At 47.4% G+C, this 21,743-nt stretch overlaps 1 protein-coding gene across 1 annotated transcript; it reads left to right on the top strand.

Annotated features, from left to right (window-relative positions):
• Positions 1-2: 2 nt before the first annotated feature.
• Slc35e1 (solute carrier family 35 member E1) lies at positions 3-21,327 on the top strand. The gene is made up of 6 exons (XM_036166643.1): positions 3-492; positions 748-818; positions 3,130-3,267; positions 4,562-4,687; positions 18,636-18,881; positions 19,509-21,327. Exons 1-6 carry the CDS (start codon positions 72-74, stop codon positions 19,734-19,736), a joined length of 1,230 nt encoding a protein of 409 aa, XP_036022536.1. The 5' UTR covers positions 3-71; the 3' UTR covers positions 19,737-21,327.
• Positions 21,328-21,743: the final 416 nt, after the last annotated feature.

Raw genomic sequence — 21,743 nt, 5'->3', positions numbered from 1 at the left:
CGCCCGGGCTGTCCCGCCCCCGGCCCGCGTCGGGCGGTCGTCCGGCGGGAAGGGGTGGCCGCTCTGGCAGGATGGCGGCGGCGGCAGCCGCGGGTCCCGGCGCGGGCGCGGGGGTCCCCGGCGCAGGTGGCGGCGGCGGGGCTCGCGAGGGCGCGCGGGTGGCGGCGCTGTGTCTGCTGTGGTACGCGCTGAGCGCGGGCGGCAACGTGGTCAACAAGGTGATCCTGAGCGCCTTCCCGTTCCCGGTCACCGTGTCGCTGTGCCACATCCTGGCGCTGTGCGCCGGGCTGCCGCCGCTGCTGCGCGCCTGGCGCGTGCCGCCCGCGCCGCCCGTGTCGGGCCCCGGACCTGGCCCGCACCCGGCGTCCGGCCCGCTGCTGCCGCCGCGCTTCTATCCGCGCTACGTGCTGCCGCTCGCCTTCGGCAAGTACTTCGCGTCGGTGTCGGCGCACATCAGTATCTGGAAGGTGCCGGTGTCCTACGCGCACACCGGTAGGTGCGGACGCGGGCCGGGGCGCGCCGCTTGGGGCTTCGAAGTGTGGGGACGAGTATATGGGCCGTCAAACTGAGACGCCGCCAAGCGCGGAGGAGGCTCGGGTTGGAAAAGGTCTGAGGAGTTAACCGAGTGCCGAGCAGAACTGACTCCAGCTATTGGGGTCGGGAGGACGCCTTGCAGAGAGAGAAGTTCCGGCGTCGGGTGCGCAGGCTGCCGGGACTGCCCGCTGAGTGCCTTTCCTCTCTTTGCAGTCAAGGCCACCATGCCCATCTGGGTGGTCCTCCTGTCCCGGATCATCATGAAGGAAAAACAGAGCACCAAGGTAACCCTGGCAGAAGCCCTGGGCAGGGCGGGATTCCCGGTAGCTGGCTGGGTTGATGACGTGGTTGGACCGTGGCGTTCCTCTGGCTTCCTGTCAAATAAGGAAGTCAAGGTGTCAGTCTGGGCCTTCCCTAGTGTCCCGCGCTCACTTATCAGACAGCAGGTGTGTGTGAAGGGGAGATGTTTCTGGACAATCTCTTGCTTATTGTCTCCGAGTGCCACGTCCCCCAGGGGTCTATATTCTTCCTTTTTGTTTTGATTTCCTCCCTTGGTTTGCTGGTAGAGTGATGTCTGTTTGGTCCCGTTTTGGGAAGTCACCCCGAAACAAATTAAGTTGGGACAGGTTTTCCTATTTTTTAACATTGATCTGTGTGTGTATGTTGTGCCGCCTCGTGTGTGTGAAGCTCAGAGGACAGGGGTCCATCTTATCTTTCCACGGTGGGGATTCCCGGGATGAGATTCAAGCCCGAGGGTGCCCTTACCTGCTGAGCTGTCATGTCCTCGTTCGGCAGTGGGCCTCTGGATCTGATGGGAGACGCTGGGCCAGAGGAGTTCGATGATGGTACAACCCAGCCAGTTCTTAGAATTAAAACCTTCAGGAGCCTGCCATGGTACCATGGGTCTGTCCTGCTAGCACTCAGGATGCTGAGGCAGGAGGATGGAGAGGTCTGGACAGTCTAGGCTTCAGAGCTGAACTTTGTCTCAAAAAGTCTTAGAGCTGGTCATGGTGGCACGAACCTTTAATCCCAGCACTAGAGCAGAGGCAGGTGGATCTCTGTGAGTTTGAGGCCAGCCTGGTCTACATGGTGAGTTCCAGGACTCTGTAGAGAGCCCTTGTCTCCAAAAAAAAAGAAAGAAAGAAAGAAAGAAAGAGAGAGAGAGAGAGAGAGAGAGAGAGAGAAAGAAAGAAGGAAAGAAAGAAAGAAAGAAAGAAAGAAAGAAAAATGTTGTAGGTCAGTGTGGAGCCCTTGCTGAGGACTCAAAGGCCGGGGGTTGTGATTATCTGGATGTGGATCCCAGACAGCACCTAGAGCTCAAGGCTGCCTGAGGAAGAGGCCAGGCCAGATGTTTCCTGGCCTGAAGCTAGCTAGAGGGCAAGAACTGTGCGCACTGTGCCCTTCGTGCAGTGGGGATGCCAGTGTCCTAGCTAGAAGCCACCTCTCCCTGTAATATGAATGCTCACTTCCTGTATATTTCTTATTAGTGATTTAGCTCAGAGTGGCTTTACCCTGGTTCACTGTGTAAAACTGGGCCACCTCTGGCTGAGTTTTGTTCTCAGGCCCATCTTCATCCTGGCAAGCCCTGTCTGCACTCTGTAGTCCCCGTCAGGTGGGGCTGGCCTCCTGGGGGTCAGAGTTGCTGGGGAGGCAGCCAGGTGTGTCACCTGATAACATACCTTGTGTTTATCAGTTTTTCCTTGTCACTGGGGACATTGTACCTGGCTTGACAAGATGCCAGGAACCTCACAAGTGCAGGACCTGGAGATTGGCCCTCTTGGTCAGGGAACGCTTTGCAAGACAGATAACTCAGCCCCTTAATCCTCTTCTAGGGAAGATGTGGGATGCCAATAGGGAGAGTGGACTGTGGCCAGGAGTGCAGGGGCAGCAGGCATTCAAGTCCCAGTGGCCACTTCCCTTGGGGACAGAACCTCTGCTCCTAAAACCTCACCTGTCTTGCGTTGTTTTTACATGTATTATTTTGTGGGGACGTGAGTACACACGGGGCTGAGAGGACAATTTGCAGGAGTTGGTTCTTTCCTTCCACAGAGTCCTGGAGATCAGACTCAGATTTGGGGCCCTTACCTGCTGAGTCCTACTAGTTACCAACTAACTGGGCCTGATTTTGTTTTTTATACAAAAATCTCTGACTGGAAATCCACCTGGTTTTCTACCTTGTTGGGTTTTGTTTAGTTTTTGAGTCTGGATTTGAAAGTAGCCCAGGCTATCCTCCCCCCCCCCCCATTTATGTATGTGTTTACCTTTCTGTGTCTGTCTGTATGGAGGTCAGAGGATAGCTTTTGGGGGAGTCAGTTCTCTCCTACCCAGCCTCAAGCTCGGGCTGTCAGGCTTAGTGGTAAGTTCCTTTTTCTTTCAGCCATCTCGCTGGCCCCAGACCTGAGACTCTTGGTGACCATCCTGCCACAGGTTCCCGGTGCCAGGATGCTGGGCATGAAGTGCCTTGTGAGGTGCAGGTGGCATTTCCCAGGGAGGAAGATGGGGTTCCCCAGGTCAGGCACAGGGCCACCCAAGGTTTCCTGCAGATCTGGGTGGTGGGTAGCCCTGGCCCACCTGAACCCCTCTACCCTCCTGCAGGTGTACCTGTCCCTGGTCCCCATCATCAGCGGAGTCCTACTGGCCACTGTCACAGAGCTGTCTTTCGACGTGTGGGGGCTGGTCAGCGCCCTGGCAGCCACACTGTGCTTCTCCCTTCAGAACATCTTCTCCAAAAAGGTGTGTGGGCCCTGCCCCGGCTCTGCTCGCCTGAGGGTGGTGACTTCAAGCTGACTGGTCAGATCAGACCCTCCTGTGCCTTCTGTTTGCCCAAATCTCTGTCCCTTATTTTGTTTTGAAAGCCAAACCTAAACCTAACCCACTCTGCTAATCTCTCTTGTTCCTTTTCTTTTACAAGTTTTCTCTTTACATTTTATTTATATACTTAGTGTATATGTGCAAGGGTACCTGCCATGACCTAGTGTGGAGGCCAAGAGAACAACTTGCAGAAGTCAGTTCTCCTTCTTCTGTGTGGGACCTGAGCATTGAACTCAGGTCCTCAGACTTCGTGGCAAGCCCTTACCCATTGACCCATCTTATCAGCCTCTCCACATTATCTCCCACTAAACCTGCCCAGCCCATTTTGTTCCATGAACTCCTGGGATCTGCCTGCAGTACCCACCACCAGGTGCTTGCTTTACATACACTTGACACCATGGCCAACTTCTGTGTGGGTGCTAGGGATCTGAACTTGGGTCCTAGTGCCTGAGCCAGCGCCCAGCCCCTCCTTTCCTTCCCATGCTGAGCATGCTCTTCCTCTGAGTTGTGGTCACTGATCTCATCTCTTCTGGCTGTGCTCATTTACTGTCACTGGGTGGTGTCACCCTGCTACAAAGCTCAGTCACGACTAAAGCTCAGGGCAGCTGGGTGCCACCTTCAGCACAGTGGGTCCCCTTCTTAGGAATGTGGCTTATTTCCAACTTGTTGTAAGAAATACATCTGTAAGCCTCTGCAGAGAGTGCTTCTGGCTGCTTGGGTTGGGGCATCCACCTGCGGTACACCTGAAGTCCATGGTCTGGGTTAGGATCTGTTTCTGGCTTTAGCCTGGCATTGCCTGGTGGTGCTCAACAGGCTAAACCAATCTGGACTCAATTCAGGAGGATATCAGCCAGGCATGGTGGTCCCTGCCTGTCGTGAGCATATGTGGGATGAAGGCAGGATTTCCATGAGTGCTGGGCCAGCCTAGGCTACAGGGCACGGCACCAGCTGCAAATAAAAAACACTGGTGGGAAGGCTTCAGAATATCTGGTTCACTCCGCCTCCCCAGCGTGTGTGTTGCTGGGTTGGTTCTGTTCCTCTGTTGGTCCCTCGTCCACAGACAGTGTCCAAGCATGACTATGTTCCTTCATAAATGAGCAAGCTGGTCTGATACCCAGGGTTGGCTGTCGGATTCCAGTCTCATGCTGGGAACTGGAAACCCAGGCCTTGTTGCTGGCCGAGTGTCAGTGGCTCTAATGAGGTGCTCTTCCCTCAGGTGTTGAGGGACTCAAGGATCCACCACCTGCGGCTGCTCAACATCCTGGGCTGTCATGCCGTGTTCTTCATGATCCCCACGTGGGTTCTGGTGGACCTCTCCACCTTCCTGGTGAGCAGCGACCTGGTGAGTTGGAGCTGCTGAGAATTGCATGCGTCTTTACTAGCTTTCTAAGGCGCTGTAGCCATGTGTTCATCCAGGGGCATTCTTTGGCCATCTATCTGTGCTAGGTAGAGGTGTCTGTTTTCTGTTCCTGTAACAGAATACCTGCGGCAGGCTAGCTTAGAAAATAGGAATCTTTCGCTCTCGGGTCTGGAGACTGAAGGTCCAGCATGGAGTGGGTTCTTCCGAGGGCTCCTGCCACATCCTGTGACATTGTATGAGAGGGAGAAATCAATCTCAAACAAGAGTCTGAGAGCCAGGGCTCCTTCTGTCCTGTGTCCGTCAGCTTTCCAGCACCGACAGAGCACCAGAGATGATTGGTGTGGGCAGAGGACATTTACCTTGCAAGCTCAGGGTTTCTAAGGGTTTCTGTCTGCATGCTTGACTGTGCTAAGAGCACACAGATGATGACGTCACTCTGAAGACTGCTGCAGTGGCCTCCAGGAGGGGCTTGCACTTGTACTGTCGGTATTTAAGTCTCTAATTCAAAACTCTAAATCCAAATGGACTAGAACCCAGAACCCTGTGAGCAGCTTAGGAACTGAAGTCCTGGGAAGAGAGAGGCTGGCCTCTTGCAGTCTTAGATACAGCCACCTTATGCTCCAGTCCTCGCTTGAGCACATTCGAGTGCTCGAGTACACACACACACACACACACACACACACACACAGGTGCGTGTGCACCATGTACACTCACACATGCACTCTTTCTAGTGTGGTGTGGTCACAGTCTGGATCTGACCACTGGGAAAGGGTTGGCCTCACTAAAAGCTGTTGGACATGGTGGGACCTGGTGGAAGCACATCTGGTAGGAGGAAGTGAAGAACTGGGACATGTCCTTGAGGAGGGGCTCTCTCCCTCTTCACTCTGCCTCTGCTTCCTCGGTGAAGTTGTCCCTGCTATGAGAACCACTTGCAAAAGCCAACAGGTGCTGAACTGCATGTCCAGGACTGTGACTCTGGCCTGGCTATGGCCAGGACAGTGCTTGCCCTGTCCCCTCAAGGCCCAGGCTCCACCCAGCACCACACACAAGACAAGGGAGCACTCACCTCTCGTCCTAACACTCAGGAGGTGGAGATAGGATCAGAATTCAGAGTCATCCTTGGCAAGGTTGAGGCCAGCCTGGGCTACTTGAGACCCTGTCTCAAAAAGAAAAGGAAATCCTAGGCAGCAGCTAGTGGGCATCACCCCCACACAGCGTCCTGTGGTCACCATGGGCTGCTAGAGTTTGAAGCCCAGCAGCGTTCTGTACAGGATTCAAGTAAAGGCCGAGCACTGCAGTGTCTCCTGCCATTCGGGTCCTGGGCAGGTTCTAGAGCCCAGAAGGTGCAGGTGCTTGTCATGCTCCATCCTTAGGACTCACATGGTGGAGGGAGCAGGCCAACTCCCGCAAAGTGTCCGATGACCTCAGGCACCATGGCACACATGGACACAGATGCCACGATTTTTTAAAATACTAAAGTGGTGTCTCCCCAGTACTTGGGGATACATGCCAGAGGGTCAAGACCTTAAAGTTGTCCTCAGGTACATAGGCCAGCCTGGGCTACATGACACTGTCTCAAAGAAAGATAATTCTGGACCCTCTACGCTGAGCCACCTTTCCTGGATGAGTGCAGCTCCCCTCATACAGGGGCCTCTTCACGCCAAACGGAGCCCATCCCAGCAGGCCACAGCTGCACAATGGGCTCGGGTGGATGCACCCTCGTCACAGCTCCTGTGTCTGTGGTCAGGGAACATCTGCTTAGAGGGACGGGAAGATTATGAGAGCCAGAATGCCAGGAAGTCCACTGTGAACGGCTGTGTAAACAAGATGGCGGAGCACCGGTGGACATCCAATCCGGGAGGGAGAAATCTCACGGGGTCCGCCTTAGACAGACCTACAGGCAGCTGATGACAGCTGGGAGGGGAGAGTCAGCCGCTCCCAGTGTGAGGACCTCACTGGTTGTCCAGTGCGGAGTGGTCAGCTCTGAAACCCTACACACAGACCACAATGACAGGCTCAGCGGGCTGTAGTCATACCTGTGTGTATGTAACAATAATAAAGAAAAAGGCTGTCAAATTAGGGCGCCTACGAGGGGCTGGCAGAAGGAAAGAGATATGAGAAGTGATACGATTTTTATTTCAGTTAAAAACATTTTTTGTTTTGTTTTGTTTTTTCAAGACATGTTTCTCTATGTAGTTTTGGTGCCTGTCCTGGATCTCACTCTGTAGACCAGGGTGGCCTTGAACTCACAGAGATCCACCTGGCTCTGCCTCACAGGTGCTGGGATTAAAGGTGTGCACCACCACCACCACCACTACCCGGCCAATTAAAAACATTTTCAAAAAGGAAAAAAAAGAACGGAAACAGCACTAGGCTGTGAGTTCGAGGCCAGCCTGGTCTACAGAGCGAGTTCCAGGACAGGCTCCAAAACTACACAGAGAAACCCTGTCTCGAAAATCCACACCCCCCCCCAACAAAAAAAAAAGATAGCAAAGCCTCTGAGGGCACGGCTGCTGTGTGGTGATGCTTGTGGGAGACCAGTCGATGGACATTGCCTAGTGCAGTGTAATGGCAGTGTCTGTAATCCTGTCACCCTGCAATCATGCGGAAGATTGAGAGAGTGAGGGAACAGCCTGGGCTACAGAGTGAGACCTGGTTGAGCCATTATATGAATGTTATATCAACTCTGTTTTTATTTGGAACTGGAAACAGCCTTCAACAAATGAAGAAAAGCTGGTTTGTTCACGAAACGGAGTATTACGTAGCAGTGAAAAATACCCTCTAACCTCTTTCTACCTAGACTGAATGGAAGAGGCGTGGGTTGTGTGATTCTGTTTATTCCGTAACAGTCTGCTAGGGACAAACTACCATTGCAGTTGCTGGGTTTAAAGAGAGGGTGAGTACTAAGTAGGCTGGGAGGGCATTTTGTCAGGAAGCCATTCAGGGTCTAGTTGTGGTTCTGTCTGCAAAGAAGCTATCGCCTTTGTCATTCTCTGCCCCAGCACAGATGTCTGAAGCTCAAGTCCTCCCTGCCAGGGGCAGGGCTGCCGGGAGCAGAGCAGCAACCCCAGTAACCCCAGCCGACTCCTGCCCAGCCAGCGCCTGGGGCTCTTGACTTGTGTGTAGCAATTCCCCTCCCACCCCCCCTCCTGAGGAAGCTTTGGAACAGAAAGTGCATCCAGTTTCTGCTCCTTATGGTTTTCCTTCTCTTCCCTTTGGGGTGTGTGCGTGTGTGCGTGCGTGCATGCGTGCGTACGTGCATGTGTGTACGTACGAGCACTAGCAGTGTGTCTGTGTCCTGTGGAGAACAGAGTTCAGCCTCCTGCACTTTCCTCACTAGCTCGCCTTGTCTTTTTGAGGTAGATCTCACTGACTGGCTGGCTGCCAAACCTCAAGCTCTACCTGTGTCTGTCCTCGAGCTTCCTGCCTCTAGCGATGGGTCTCTATGTATGTGCAGCTCCATTTTGGTTTAGTTTTGGGTTTGTCTTTTCACATGGGTGCTGGGGTCTGAACTCGGGCACTTTCCTAACTGAGCTGCCTGTCTTCCCAGCTCACCTTCGCTGTTTTTGAGGCAGGATCTATCTATGTCCTCTATTATGTGGCCCAGGGTGACTTCAAACTCCTAATCTTCCTTTCTCTGCCTCCTGAGTGCTGGAGTAGAAAGTGTGCCCACAATGCCTGCGTGAATTGGTTGACTCTGTGGGTCATTCTTGTAACTCTTCCTTCCCCTGGTGACCAGCTGGCATGCCTGCTAACCACCATGTCCAGAGACAGGCAAGCTGGGACTTATGACCCCACAGGATGCCTGGGAACTGGCAGCAGGGCAGGAGGATGGGCTTGAGGGCCGTCTGAGGAAGCGGATGCCTGGGACTGCCCAGTGTCCTAGCTGGGCTGCTGCATTCTCCAGGCAGCTGTCTGAGGATGGGTGGTGGGCTCTGGGGCTCTGCGCCCCACTCTGGAAGGCCTCAGCTGTTGATACTGTCACCCATCTCCTCTAGTCTGTCTGGTATTGTTTGGGGTGCTGAAACCTGTGACTTCATTTGTGTGCTGCATGTGCTCCACTGCCCAGCTTTGTCTGTGCTCCAGCTTTACAAAATGTTCTGGAGGCAGGGAGCTGTGGAGATGGCTCAGTGGGAAGTGCTGGCAGAGCAGTGGTGAGGCCAGTGTGTACACCAGGAGGCAGGGGTGGGGTTCCTGAAGCAAGCAGCACCCTGCCACACACACTGTTTTGGTGGCCTTGTAAAGAAAAAATATTAAATGTTATGTGTATGGGTGTGTATGTCCACTTACAACATGTATGCTTGGTCCCCTCAGAGGTCAAAGAAGGCATGTGGTAACCTGGACTGATACTACAGGCAGTTGTGGTCCTTCTGTGGGATCTAATCCAGATCTTGTAGGAGAACAGCCAGTTCTCTCACCTGATGAACCATCTCTGCAGTCCTTTGGTGGCTGTTTCTGCATTTCTGACAAGAGATGGCCCTTGACCACTGCACCATTCAGTGGGGTGGTCAGGAGGGTCAGAAGTCGTGTATAAGGCATCACATAAACTGGCAAAATGGCTCAGTGATACAGTAAAGTCATGTGTTAGCAAACCTGTCTCCCCAGTTTGAGGCCAACCTGGGCTATGATATGAGAGATTCTGTTTCAAGAAAAGTCTCACCTCCTGCTGCCTCATCCTGCTGCCTCATGTTAAAGCCAGAAATCCATGAGAGTCTACTTAAGGAGTATTAGGGAATTTATTAGGATGTAAATTGAGAAAATACACTCATGAATACAGAACCAAGTAGACAGCTGAAGTCGTCCTGTTCTGACGGGGAGCAAATCCACCTGGCAATTGGATCATGCGAGGAAGCAAGGAGAAGGACCTCATGACCCTTCTCCTTTCCTTTTAAGAGATCTCATACAATGGCAGGAAGCACCACCTCCTTCGGGCCCTATAGTCCAAGGTCATGGGCAGATCAAATATCACTACATTTCCCCTTTTTGTCTAAATAAGAAGGTTTGCCAGTGGTGGTGGCTCACCCTTTAATCCCAGCACTCCGGAGGCAGAGCCAGGCGGATCTCTGTGAGTTCGAGGCCAGCCTGGTCTCCAAAGTGAGTTCCAGGAAAGGCGCAAAGCTACACAGAGAAACCCTGTCTTGAAAAACCAAAAAAAGAAGAAAAAAAAAAAAAGAAGGTTCTAGACCTAATGCAAACTATATACAATAAGAATGATTATCAAGTATTGTCCGGGAAAAACAATGGGTAATAACAAACAAAAATGGAAATACAACCAACAATAACAACATCAAACAATAACGACATGCTAAATGCCCAGACTTGTCCAGATCATGGGTAAATGGCCAATTACTGAGATTACTCCAATTGGTATTTAAAATGTTCTTAGCTAAGTTATGAGAGGATTATAATTTAATCTATCTGGTCTTCAACCCCATCAGAGACCTGAGAAGGAAATAATATTACCTGAGTAAACAGGAAGTGCAAGCAAGCAACTTTTGAAAATTGCAAGAATTGACAGAGACAGCTGGACAGTCACCCAAGGTTTTAGCACTGTAGGGGCATCATCCACTTTTGGCTACAGGCCTAGAATATCTGACAGACCATTTTCAGAAGCAGGAATTCTGAACGACTGTCTTGTCAAGGAACAGTAGTCACTCTTCCTTGTGTCCTGCTCTTCCAGAAAGGACAGCATGCATACTGTCAGCAGTAGGGCTCTTTCCCCAGCAGGCCATTTTGTGCCAAGAAGACAAACTTCCAAATGGAGTGTCTTAGAAGTCCGACATTCTCTGGGAGAAGATCGGTGCTGCCAGGAGCAATTGTGTCTCATGTCAACAGAATTCTAAGTTCTCAAAACATTTAAATGCCATATTCTCTAGGTCTATGAAGTGTTTGAAGACTACCTATCCATCTGATATAAGTTTCTGTAAATACAGAAAACAAACTAATAAACTATAGATATGACACTCATGGGTAACTATTAATCTGTAAGTCTTTTCTACCTAAATAACCTAAGGAATAAGGATTCATATTAACAGGGTAAGCAATCTGTAAACCAATGTACAGTATACAGACAATGACCTCAAAATTGTGACAATATACAAAATACCTTAAACTGAGGTAGAAATGTATAGGGTAATATGATAACAATATCCTTGATCTGTATCAGTATACAAAATATCCTAAACAGAGGTAGAACATACATACTGAATGACAAGTATAATTTTACATTTGTATCAATATACAAAATATTTCAAATAGGAGTAGGAACATGTGTATAATATGACATATTGTTTTGAATTTGTATCAATATACAAGAACCCATATCAGAGGAAATTATCTAAGACTGATAGTTTGCTAAATTTGTTTATTAGTATATATGATAATCTACCTTAATATACTATGCCTATCTGTTACCCTTTTTTCTTTTCCAAAGAAGAATCCTGAGTCTGTTTTATTGTCCCCTACCCCCAACCCTATGACAACTTGTCTGTAACCCTGAGAAAATAAAAACTTTTGGGAGAGGGGAAATTGTTTAGGGGGCAACGATATCTCTGTGAGATCCTGTAAGAAAGCTAAATGGTTAAGTCTCAATAGGACAAGTTGTAATGTTTGTAGCCAGTCTCAGTATAAATGGGTAAAGTTATCTGAGGTTCTGGCTAGAAGTGAAATACGATTGACCATCTCTTCTTGAAACTGCCCTGAAGAGTTTGCAGTCTAAAGCTGATCGTTGAATGGTGGTTTTAGGTTTAATGGCATCATTCTGGACCAGGTAGAATCATCGTTGTGGGGCCCCATCTTTTTCCTGGAGACTTTAGAGATTGCTATTGGAAAGACTTATTTTTTTCACTGTGGAAAACTTGAACATTATTAATATCAAAACAGAAAGTTGAATCTTAAGAGGACATGACATGTGAGGAAGGATTCCAAGAAATCAAGAATAGTCATGGAGAGAAATAGAATCTTGACAACAATGGTCCTTAGATTATTGGTTTTTTTCTGTTCCACACCAGTTGGCTCTTCTTTTCTAGAGTTAAAGAGATATTGATGTTAGGCAGTGAGATATTACCCTGTAGAGTATACTGGTACCAATAGGTCCTTCCCTTCTGCTGTAGACTTCTGGGTGTCCAAGGCCTTATGTTTTTTGAAGATGGGTATTCCTATTATCCTGTAAAGATAAGAAACAGAACCCTGCCCTGACCCTTTTTTGTTTTTCTTACAACTTGTAGAATTATCACACCAGTGGATGAGCTCTTACTTCTTCTCATCAAGGGGTTTCTCCTGTTTGAGTCAATTTTTTTTTTTTTTTTTATTAATTTTGTTAGTATCCATAGCTTTTCTTCTCCTGCAGAATCAAAAGCAAAACCCCTTCCCCAATGTAGGACATATCCTGGTTTCCATTCCAAGATCAACACATCTTTGAAGTAAACAGGTTGGTTTAATTCAGGAGGTTTTTTTTTTTATTGTCCAATGTCTCTCCACAGCTGTTGTTCCTTTCTCATCAGCATTGAGAAAATTCAAGGTTAATAAAGCATTATGTAATCTATTTCTAGGGGTCATTGTTATCTCTTTCTGTTTATTCAGTATATCCTTTAAAGTTTGATTGGATTTTTCTATGTCTGCTTGGCCTGTGGGATTGTGTGGTATACCTGTAACATGCCTTACTGTAATAAGCAAAAAAAAGTTGTTTCACTTTATTTGAGACTTATGCTGGAGCATTGTCAGTCATAATTTGTACAGGTATTTCCATGATGGCCGTAACTTCTAATAGGTGTGTAATCACAGAATCAGCCTTTTCAGAACTCATAGGAGTTGCCCATTGAAATCCTGAATAGGTGTCAATGGTATGGTGTACATATTTTAATCTTCCAAATTCTGCAAAATGAAACACATCTATCTGCCAAATTTCATTTCTTTGTATACCTTTAGGATTACTTCCTACAGGTAATGGAGTTTAGCTATAGAAGGAACAAGTAGGACATTTTTTTTATGATTCCCTTGGCTTGTTGGGAAGTGATGGAAAAATCCCTTTTCAAACCTTTGCTATTTACATGGTGTTTCTAATGAAGTTCTGAGGCTTCTACTTCATTACCTATTAATAACTGATCAATCTCATCCTTACCTTGTGCTAGAGGTCCTGGCAGACCCATATGGGATCTGATGTGTGTATATATAGGATGTTCCCTATTTCTGATGATTTCCTGTAATTATATAAATAGTGGAAAATCTGTATTATCAGGAATAAATTCATCAGTTTCAATATATAAAGCAGCTCTCTGCATATTGAGAGTCAATAACTATATTGAGAGGTTCTGTGAAGTCCATAAGTACCATAAAAATGGCATATAGTTCTGCCTTTTGTAGAGAATTATAGGGGCTTTGGACCACTTTACTATCTCCTGATTTATCCTGCCTTTCCCGATTTATTTGCATCAGTATAGAATGTGGGGACTCCAGAGATTGGTGTCTGACATACAGTGTGAGGAAGAACATTCAGTTCTTTTTATGAATTCTATTCTCTCTCTCTCTCTCTTTTTTTTCTCCCAGAGCTGAGGACCAAACCCAGGGCCTTGCGCTTGCTAGGCAAGTGCTCTACCACTGAGCTAAATCCCCAACCCCAAATTCTATTCTCTTGCTTTTGGATTAATAATTGTTAATCTGTCCCAAAAAATTTACTGCAGACTCTTTGCTAGTCTTCATTATCTTTTCATAAAAAGGAGATTTCTTTAGTTAAAGGTATTACAATTTCTGCTGGATCTATTCCTATCAATTGACAAAGTCTCAATTTTCCTTTTAGAATCAAATCAGAGCTCTTTTTCATATATTTCTTTAATTTCTTACTCAGTTTATGTGGTAGAAATACCCATTTCAATATAATATCTTCCCTCTGCATCAAAATTCTTGTGGAGGAGTGTCTGGAGGGTAATATGACCAGAATGCAGTTAAGGTCTGGATTCACACAATCCATATGTGCCTGGTATTTTCTTTTCTACTATAGCTAATTCCTTCTCAACTTCAGCTGACAATTCTCTTGGACTGTTTAAGTCCTTGTCCTCTTTTAGGGTATTGGCTAAATTTATTAGTCCATCTTTAGGTATTCCAGTGACAGTCTGTAAGTTGGAAATGCTTCCTATCAAAATTTTTGAAAATCATTAAGAGTCCACAATCAATCTCTCCTGAGTCATACCTTTTGGGGTGTAATTTTTTGTAGATTTATCTTATATCCTAAGTAATTAATATATTCTCCTCTTTGTATCTTTTTGGGAACAACTTGTAATCCTCAGTGAGACAAAACTTTCTTTACTTCTTTAAACATGCTTTCTAACATATCTGACTTCAGATCAGCTAATAAGATATCACCCATATAATGATAAATTATAGATTGTGGAAACTGCACAAATTATTTCCAATGGTTTATGTACAAAATACTGGCATATGGTGGGGCTATTTAACATGCCCTCTGGGAGGACCTTCCATTGATATCTCTTGACTGGCTGGGAATTATTATAAGTATATACTGTGAAGGCAAATCTTCCCCTATCCTTTCCTTTAGAGGTATAGTGAAGAAACAGTCTTTTAAGTCAATAACTATAATAGGCCATTCTTTAGGTAACAAAGAGGGTAGGGGCATCTTATTCTGTAGGGAGCCCATAGGTTGAATTACTTTACTAATGGCTCTCATCTGTCATTGTTCTCCATTTACCAGATTTCTTTTTAATAACAAATACAGGAGAATCCCAAGGCCTGGTAGATTCTTTAACATGTTGAGCATTTAACTGCTCCTGAACCAACCATTTAAGGCTTGTGGTTTCCCTTGTGTCAGAGGCCATTGTCCAGTCCAGACAGGTTATCAGCTGGCCATTTTATAGGTAGGGCCGTTGGTATCTCTGAGAGTTCAAGAGCAGTTGATTTCTGTTTGTGTACAGCCTGAATGGTTGGTGGCTATTTTTTTTTACAGTATCTTTTTTTTTTTTTTCCTGGTTTTTCTAGACAGAGTTTCTCTGTGTAGCTTTGCACCTTTCCTGGAACTCGCTCTGTAGCCCAGGCTGGCCTCGAACTCACAGAGATCCTCCTGGCTCTGCCTCCTGAGTGCTGGGATTAAAGTCATATGCCACCACCACCTGTTTTTTTACAGTATCTTATTATTATTATTATTATTATTATTATTATTATTATTATTCCCAGAAACATGAATTGGTCTATATTCCACTTCTGAGATATTCCATTATTAATAACAGATCACGATCCCAAAGATTCACTCTACATTAGCCACGTATGGCTTCAGCCTTCCTCTCTGTCCTTCTGGCCCTATGTATTCAACCCATCTCATATTTTGTTTTACCTGAGATAGGGTTCCAATTTCTAGAAATTAGACATCTAATTCTTAAAGAGGCCAATTCAGATGCCATGATTTGGCACACTTATAGTCATATCTGCACCCGTGTCCACTAAGCCTTCTAGAATAATGTGATTAATTCATACTGTAAGCTTTGGTCTTTGTTCATTTATTGAGGTCTGCCAAAATGTTCATTTTATGATGTTTTTTGGAGTTTTTGATCTATCTATTATTCAGCGCAGTATTCTTTACATTAGGCACTGGGTTATTTAATTGTCCTAGGGAGGGAAATTCTTCCATAGTGGCTGGAAATGTTTGGACCACGTTTGATTTGAGGGCCTGCGAGAGGCCCTCTGAGGTGTTTCCTGCTGGTAAAGGGTTGCCTCGTATGTCTTTTGTTGATCTGCTTTCATTAGTCCAATGTCGGCCTTTGCCACATCTACATAATCCAGAAGGTTGGGTTATTTCTAGAAGAAGCATTGCTTGTAGGAGCGCTCTGTGTGCAGTTTCTTATGACCTGGTGTACCACAGTTAAAACATTTTGTACTTTGATGTCTCCTTCCACCTTTGGAAATCACTCCTCCCATCCAAGCCTCATCACTGTGGTTAAGAGACTCAGTATTGTTTGTGTATTGGATCCATTCTTCTATGGGTGCTGATCTGATCTTTAAAGGATCAAGAATCCTTTTGCATTCTATATTAGCATTATCAAAAGCCAAAGACTGAGTTAATACTTGTCTTAATTCTTGGTCTGATATTGTATTGTTTATAGCCGTATTCAGTCTTTGTAAAAAAAAAAAAAAAAAAAAAATCTAAATGGTTCTCTAGAGCCCTGAAAGACCTTCGTGTAGAGCTCAGTTGGTTTCTTTGGAATTCTTTCCCAAGCATTTAAGGCTGTTGTATGGCATATGGATAATGTATGCTCATCAAAGGTAGATTGTACACATATATCAGTGAAGCAGCCCTCACCAAGAATTTGATCTTGAGAGGTCTTAAAACTTCTGATCTGCTGGATGGTGGTGGTGAACGCCTGTAATCCCAGCACTCGGGAGGCAGAGGCAGGTGGATCTCTGTGAGTTCGAGGCCAGCCTGGTCTCCAAAGTGAGTTCCAGGAATGGCGCAAAGCTACACAGAGAAGCCCTGTCTCAAAAAACAAAAAACAAAACAAAACAAAACCCTTCTAATCTAACCTTGCTGCTCAAGGCTTTAGCTTCTTCTCTCAACCAACTGCACTATTGTAACTGCTATATTCTAACACAGCTGAGACTAACATATTCCAGTCATTAGGTGTGATCCTGTTTCTAGAAGATCACTTATTTAACATCTGTTTCACGTATGTTGAATGTATACCATAGGGAACTACATCTCCCTTGATATTCTTTAAATCTCTCAAATGACTAGGCTGCCAGATATATGCTACATTTCCTTTAGGATGTTTATCATTTGCTGGCTTTTCACAAACGGTGACAGGGTAAACTACAGTGCCACCTGTTGTTACTTTTGGGAAGTCATCTCTAACTCCTTAAGGTACTGGTAATGTTATGACTTCTATAGCCTTGACCTTCTGCTTGTTAGCATCCTTATTATCAGTTCTCATGGACTCCTCCAAAGCTTGAAATCGATTAACTACACCTTCTTCTAGAGTCTGTACTTCCTGTACTATAATATTTCTAATGACTTCATGGAATCAAACAATTTTTTATGTTCATTAGAAAAAGCTGATTCCCAGACTGCATCCCACAGAACCAGGGAGGCAATATAGCAGGGGGCCTAGGATGACTGCGGCTTATAGTAAGTTTTGGTTTTACTCAATCACTGGGCAAGCCTCAGTGAAATATTTCACTGTTAGGATAAGAATTCATACTGTATCAAGCTGATAATAGAAAAATAAATAAATTGATTTTAAAAAATAGCTGATTCCAAAGAATTTATTCTATCAATTAATGATCATCGTTCTTCCTTAGAAATGATCTGGATGGAAGTAAGATTGCTCTGGAGATATACTTTTCTATCCATTAGGTATTCACATTTATTATGAATAGAATTAAATCTGGTTGCCCAGTTATTATTAGCAGACTGAAGTCCTTGTGGTAAATTAGCAGATTCCAAAGAAAGAATCCTTTTAAGTTCTCAATACCACTTTGCAAAGTCTGTATCAGTCCTATTAATGTCTCATTTTTGGTGTTATTAGTAGACCAGTTTTTTCAATGATACGATATAAATTACTAGGCTAATGGCCAATTTGGAAGAAATTGTATATGTCCTAGGAAGGTTGAATATGTCTTGTAAAATTTCTTCCATAGTATAGACAAAGAAGCTTTTAAATTCCTGGATGTTTATATTATCCACCATGCATGAGAGACTTAAAATTTGTAAAGAAAATTTTAAATGTATTTTATTTATTTGTTTGTTTGTTTGTTTGTTTATAAGTCAATTTAAGGTGTAAAGTTATCAAGTAATTTACCTCAGATAAGATCCTTAAGAGATTGTCCTAAGTGTCCAGCTGTTCCAGAGGTAATTACCAGGTTGGGCAAATTTTGGGTGTAGTAGCAATATTTGGCCAGCAGGTATCGCAGGTGTAGTGTCAGAACAGGTCTGGTGTGAGCTGACTCGGCTCCCTGAATGGGCTGCTGGGAATCAAACACTCACCCAGGCAAAGCCTACCTGGGTAGAGCTGCCGGGATCACAACAACTGAGGCAGCAGGCAGAACACTGGTGGCAACTGTCCACAGAATGGTGATGGTGGCAGCAGGGGAGCCAGGCTGCCAGGACCGTGTGCTCTCGAGGGTGGACGCCCAGGTTGTCCCGGAATTGGCAGCAAGTCTGCTGGTAGTCTTTGACCAGGCAGGGGGCGGGGTGTGTGTGTGTGTGTGTGTGTGTGTGTGTGTGTGTGTGACCCGATCCAGCCGCTACAAGCACAGAACTGGAAAGGCGCCTAGTGCGGGCACCTTTCTTTCTAACACAGTGCTCTATCTGCTGCGGAATATGTGTGCTTCCGAAGGCAGTGGTTTCAAGATCCACAGGCGTGTGATCTGCCTGGCCTGGGAGTGCTTGACTCACACACTGCGTGACTTCTGCCTGGTGGTCACCTGAGCAGGGGTCAGGAAGTTCCTGGGGGGTTTGGGCTGTGTGTGGGCTCTGCAAGGTGGAGAAACTCACCAGCAGCTGCCTGTGTTAGGGTTTTGACACACAAGTAACCCCAGTAGAGGTGCATGGGGCTGAGATCCACATGGTTGGGTGCCAGATAATTCAAGAAATCCATGAGAGTCTGCTGAAGGAGTATTAGGGAAGTTTATTAGGATAAATTGAGGGAATACACTCACGAATACGGAACCAAGTAGACAGCTGAAGTTGTCCTCTGTTCTGACTGGGAGCAAATCCACCTCGTGGTTCAGTCATACCAGGAAGCAAGGAGCAGAGCCTCTAGACCCCTCTCCCTTCCTTTTAAGAGGTCACAGACATCAGCAAGAAACACTGCCTCCTTTGTGCTCTGTAGCCCAAGGTCATGGGTGGAGCAAATACCACCACACCATGGTGACAGTCTGCCTGAGTACATATGTGCCCTCCCCTACTAATGCTCCCTGCCTGTCTCTACAGGCCTATGTGTCTCAGTGGCCCTGGACACTGCTGCTCTTGGCGGTCAGCGGATTCTGCAACTTTGCACAGAATGTCATCGCCTTTAGCATCCTCAACCTCATCAGCCCGCTCAGCTACTCAGTGGCCAATGCCACCAAAAGGATTATGGTCATCACCGTGTCCCTCATCATGCTTCGCAATCCAGTGACCAGCACCAATGTTCTGGGCATGATGACTGCCATCCTGGGTGTCTTTCTGTACAACAAGGTGAGCATTAGGGGCCACTGCCCCCCAGCCAGGCATAGCCTAGGGGAGTCACGAGGAGGAGCTGAGGGAGGGTGGGAAGGATGATTTTGGCTCTGGTTCCAAAGGTGCCTAACAAGGTGGGTGGGTTCTGTGCTGCACAGACCATCATGGCAGCAGGACTGTAAACACAAGCTACCCTAGAACTCACTGTCTTCCTGCCTCTGTCCCGAGCTCTGCGGCATGGGTGCACAAGGCCTGAAGCTTCCTTTGTTTCTGTTTGTTTGTCTTGGAGCAGAGCCTTGTATAGTCCAGAAAGGCCTTGAGCTTGTTCTGCCTGGTTTATGCCGTGCTGGGGATGGAGCCCAGGGCTTTGTGTATGCCACACAAGTGTTCTACCACAGAAGCATCCCTAGTCCTTGGTTTTGGGGTGACCTCTTTTTTGGTGGTATGCTTTTTTTTTGTTTTGTTTCAGTTTGGTTTTTTTTTTTTTTGAAAGTTTCATGTAGCCCAGGTTAGCCTCGAACTCACTATGTAGCATAAGCTGGCCTGATAATTCCTGCCCTCCTGCCTCTGGCTCCTTAGTGCTGGGGGTAACATGCCCCCCACACCCAAAGTTCCCTTGTACCTCATTGCTCTCTTTTCACACAGACCAAGTACGATGCGAACCAGCAGGCTAGGCGCCACCTCCTTCCAGTCTCTACATCGGACCTGAGCAGCAGAGAGCACCTGAGGAGCCCAATAGAGAAGCCCCACAATGGTGCACTCTTCCCCCAGCAGGGGGACTTCCAGTATCGCAACATCCTCCTCACAGACCATTTCCAGTATGGCCGCCAGAGCCACCCGAACTCCTATGCCCTCAGCCGCCATGATGTGTAGGTGCCACCAGGCCAGGCCTCCTGCACCACCTCCCTAAGCCCAGCAGCCTGGCTGAGCATGTGGCAGGCCAGCAGGGGAGCCCTAGATCCTGATGGGCTATGGGATGTGACCACAATATGGACAGCCACAGGCTCTGGGCAGAGGGAGCGCCATAGAGAGATCCTGGTTCACTCTGCTGCTCAGAGGCCACGTTCTGCATTGGTGCACAGCGGTGCCCTCGGTACATTGCAGAGGTCTGGTCTGAACTTCTGGTGACAAGGACCCACTCTGCAGAACTGGCATCACTGTGGCTACGGTCCTGGAAGCCAGCAGAGGTGGCATCTGGGTCATCAAGGAGAGGACAGCGGGACTGTAGTCCAGAGGTCTAGAGAGCAGGAACAGGTACCATTACCTGTCCCCAGCAACAGTGCTTCAGGATGTCCTAAGGCAGTTGGCCACTTGCAGCTAGTGCTGAGCTGGGGTGGACTTACAGTGACCATCGGTTCATTAGCCATTGGTGTGACCTCCCTCTGCCTTGTGGGTGTCAGAGCAGAACACAACCCTCCACTCCAGGCCTGATTGGCCCTTGAACTCTAGAAGAGGTGGCCAGTGTTAACCTTGGTTGCATCCTCACCCTTCTGATGGCACAGAAGGCCAGGTGATGGTGTTGACAATTTCCTTAGGACCTCAAGAAGTTTCTTTGGGGAACATCTTGTTGGCTATGGTAACTTTGGAGCCTAGGTCCTGGCAGGCACTGCACCAGGGCTAGCCAATAGGTGGAAACAGTCTTGACTCATTTCAAATATGGGATATTTGTTGTTGGAACAGTCCCTTGGAGCTCTGTGGTAGCAGGTGATGCTGAGGTCCTGAAGCTGCAGCTGGAATAGCAGAAGGTGGAATCCACACACCAAATACAGCGTCGCTTGTTGGTGAGGGGATGGTATGTGGGTCAGGATCTGAACTGTCCCAGTGGACGGGACAGCTGTGTCCCAGTGGTTGAGACAGCAGGCAGGTGTTAGTTCTTTAGCTCAGAGTCACTTTAAGGCTGGGTTGGTAGCGTGCCTGCCTCACATGCATTCGTCAGAGGCTTCTGTCCCAGCGTCACAGGAAGCAACAGTGGTGCAGGCCTGCCTTCCCAGCACTCTGGAAGCAAGGTCAGAGTCCTTAGACCAGCCTCAACTCCATGAGAGCTTATCTCAAGAAAAAGATCAGTTTTAGGGACCTGGCCTGGTGGCATACATCCAGGGGCTGAGCCAGGAGGATGACCATGAGTTTGAAGCCAATCTGGGCTACATAATGAGGCTGTCTCAGAAACAGGCAAAAAGTTTGGAGGCTCATCCTGGTGACCTACACCTATGGTTGGTTGTAGCTACTTAGGAAGCCAAGGCAGGAGGCTCTTCCAAGCCTGTGAATTCAAGGCCAGTGTGGCAATACAAGGAGAACCTTTTGTAAGCAGAGGTGTGGGTTCTGGTGTGGGCACAGCAGGTAAATGGTGGGACCCAAGGTTTGTGGCATGTCTTCTTTGGCAGTCGGGCCTCAGGCTTAGTTTGGGGTATCTGTAAGTTTGGGTTTTTGTTTGTTTGTTTTTGAGACAGGGTCCCAAAATATGGACCACACTGGCCTCAAACTCATAGAGATCTACCTGTGCCTGCCTCCTGAGCGCTGGGATTCAGAGCATGTGTGCCATGCCTGCCTGGAGACATCCTCACTAAGGCTCCCAGACAGACCTTCAACTCTCAGCATTCTTTGTGCCTCTGTCTCCGTCTCTAAGCCCTGAGCTGACAAGTGCGTCATGGCACCCCAGTCCTCAGCTCCTGGTTTGTTGGGTCCCTCTGCTTTTGATGAATTGGAGTTTTGTATCTAAGGTTAGTTCATTGGCAATGCCAGCCTCAAGGCAGTCCCATCTGCCCTGCTTGCTGGTTTTCAGATGTTCAGAGCCTACCACTGCAGATGGAGCACCTTGGTAGGGTGGTCTGGTGGGTTTTCCTCCCTGGGGAAGACACAGACACCTGACACTACAGAGGTCTC

The sequence above is a fragment of the Onychomys torridus genome, chromosome 17 (assembly GCF_903995425.1).
Source record: "Onychomys torridus chromosome 17, mOncTor1.1, whole genome shotgun sequence".
Lineage (NCBI taxonomy): Eukaryota > Metazoa > Chordata > Mammalia > Rodentia > Cricetidae > Onychomys > Onychomys torridus.
Note: the sequence above shows the minus strand (reverse complement) of the source record. Positions and strands in the feature narration are given on the sequence as shown.